Raw genomic sequence first — 2893 nt, 5'->3', positions numbered from 1 at the left:
ATGGGTAGATGGAATGTGACCAACGTGCCTGGCTTCATCCTTATGGGGCTGACAGATTCTGCTGTGGCAAAGCTGATTCTATCAATGCTCTTCCTCTTGATTTACCTGATCACGTTGCTGGGGAACGCAGGGATGATACTGATTATTCACCTGGATCCCCAGCTGCACACCCCCATGTACTTTTTCCTCACTCACCTGTCATTTCTCGACCTCAGCTACTCAAGTGTCATCACCCCTAAAACCTTACAGAACTTACTGACTTACACCAAGAGCATCTCCTTCCTTGGATGCTTTACCCAGATGTACTTTTTTATTGTATCTGTTGCGACAGAATGTTACCTTCTCTCCTCCATGGCCTATGATCGCTATGTAGCTATCTGCAACCCCCTGCACTATCCAGTCATTATGTCCACAAGACTGTGCTGTGCTCTGCTTGCTGGCTCCTATGTTATTGGTTTTTTTGATTCCACTGTGGTTGTAGTTCTCATGAGCAGACTGGACTTCTGCAAGTCTAACGTCATCCAGCACTTCTTCTGTGACACATCCCCATTTTTAGCCCTGTCCTGCAGTGACACTTCTGAGGTTGAACTCTTTATACTGATTTGTGCTGGATCTAATTTAATTCTTTCCCTCATTATCATATCTGGATCCTATCTGTCCATCCTCTCCACTATTCTGAAAATTAATTCCACTGCTGGAAAGAAAAAAGCCTTCTCCACCTGTGCCTCTCACCTCCTGGGAGTCACCATCTTCTATAGCAGTATGATTTTTTCTTACCTAAAACCGAAGACGTCCCACTCCTTGGGAAGGGATCAGGTGGCTTCTGTATTTTATACAATTGTGATCCCCATGCTGAACCCTCTCATCTACAGTCTCAGAAACAAAGAGGTGAAGAAGGCAGCCCTGAGAGTCCTGCAGAACAGAAGAGGCTTCTAGACAATTAAAATAACAGTGATGCTAGGCATTTACACTTTTCCCTTTGTCTTTTTTTTTTCTTCTCAGAAATTGTTTGATCTCATTCTAAAAAAAAATTTAATCATTTTTTTTCCCCTTTCCAGCTGCTCTTTACTTCACAAACTTGGTCTTGGATATTGTGAGACACAGGTACTTACAAGTTCACATTATAATCTGGAGTCATCAATAGAGTGTTTAATATAAGGTGAAGGAATCTGTTTTATTAAGGTGCACTTTTATGCAATAAGTGAAAAAATTGAATAACTATATCAATGTAATATTTCCTCCAATCTCAATTTAAAAATGCTTTTACAATGAAGAAACAATTCATTTTTATATGCTATTCTCTTTATAGTTATTTTCAGCAGCAATGATTGGGAAAATTCCTTTTAAGTCAAAGTTAGTGCATTCAGATTCTACATCTGGTGCTTCTGTAGCATTTGACAGACACTAATTCAATAAAGTAATAAAGTTCTATATGTCTATGAGTCTATGTTCCCCGCATGATATATAACAATTCATGTGTCTCTCATCAGAGGATGGACATAAAACTTTGAGCACAATGAAATAATTCCTGGCCATTATTGCTAGAAGACTTGCATTCCTATGATATTTTGCCACAATAATAACTACATATTTCTGAACAATATTGCTTTATGCTTTACAAGTTTCCTTTTTTCCCCCTTTTATCAGAGGTTGAACTCAGGATCTTGAGCTTGTGAGACAGGTGCAATGTCACTAAGCTAAATCCTCAACCCTACAAGCCTCTTTTATCCCATTTAGTTTACAAACTAACACATAGCTAAAAAAAAAAAAAAAGAGCAGTAGTTTCCACTTTAGGATTAGATAATATATATTTAGTACAATTATGTTTTAGGGAAGTAATATACCTTAAAGCTGAAGAAAATTTAAAAAATGATAAATATATATAAAAGGGAACTACATACCCAATGCTGCCTGTTTTGTGCATGTTTTTCTAAGTTAGCTGTTATTAACATACGTCTACATATATTTAACACAATGTCTGTCACTTCTTGTATATTCTTTGACACTTTCTTTGTTCACTTTAAGGTTTATTATCTAATAAGCTCTGTATAATTATAACACATACTATTACCATGTACTTAGTGTATGAGGAAAATTAAACCTCTCATTGTGTAGTGCTTTGAACAAGAAATGTACTGAATTTATCAATTTTTTGAACCAGTGGCCCATAGTAGCTATTAGGTGTGTTTCTGTGAGCCACGTGGAGACCAAATTGTTCTGTGACATTACGAGGATCTTCAGTCCCTGGCTTCTTTGCCTTTCTCCTGATGTCTTCAGGTTTATAGTGTTCTTTCAAAATAAATTAATGATGATCACATTTGCCTCATATGTTATACTATTAAAATAAACCTGTGGAAAAGGAAAGAATGGTTGATGCATTTACAATATGTGGCAGACCATAAGCTGAGATCAAGAAGAGAGAGAAAAATCTACGTGTGCTAAAACATATTTTTATCTCCATTTTAGTGTCAGTTTAATATTTGTTTGATATCTTCAGATTATCTTATAATGTGCAGTTCCATTTCCCGAGTAAGCTATTTCATTAGAAATTGTTTAAAACTTATTACACTGCTTTACTCCAAACATGTGATTATAAAAATAACTACCTTTTGAAATTGAAATTATTTCATTTAAAAAAGAGGTATTTCACCTTTTTTAGGTGTGTAAAGTGCAACATTTCTATTTTTAAAATTAAGATTTATTAATGAATTAATAATTTAAGATTGTTAGTTATTTTATCCAAATGGTTTAATGTGGAATATTACATTATTCATAGTTTCAAATCAATGAAAAAATTATGCCTTTTATTACATTAATATTACTTGCAATCTTTTTTTTTTTTAACTTCGGGATCTGGCTTTTCAAGAATCTATAATTCTAGATACTCCTGGTT

At 34.9% G+C, this 2893-nt stretch overlaps 1 protein-coding gene across 1 annotated transcript; it reads left to right on the top strand.

Moving 5' to 3' along the window:
• LOC104851284 (olfactory receptor 8H1) lies at positions 1–936 on the top strand. Its single transcript, XM_010608452.1, has one exon. The coding sequence runs from the start codon at positions 1–3 to the stop codon at positions 934–936; it is 936 nt and encodes a 311-aa protein (XP_010606754.1).
• The last annotated feature ends 1957 nt before the right edge of the window (positions 937–2893 follow it).

The sequence above is a fragment of the Fukomys damarensis genome, unplaced genomic scaffold, assembly GCF_012274545.1.
Source record: "Fukomys damarensis isolate Sample0158 unplaced genomic scaffold, DMR_v1.0_HiC HiC_scaffold_27, whole genome shotgun sequence".
Taxonomy (NCBI): Eukaryota; Metazoa; Chordata; class Mammalia; order Rodentia; family Bathyergidae; genus Fukomys; species Fukomys damarensis.
The sequence above is the reverse complement of the archived record's forward strand: the minus strand, read 5'-3'. Positions and strand labels throughout refer to the sequence as shown.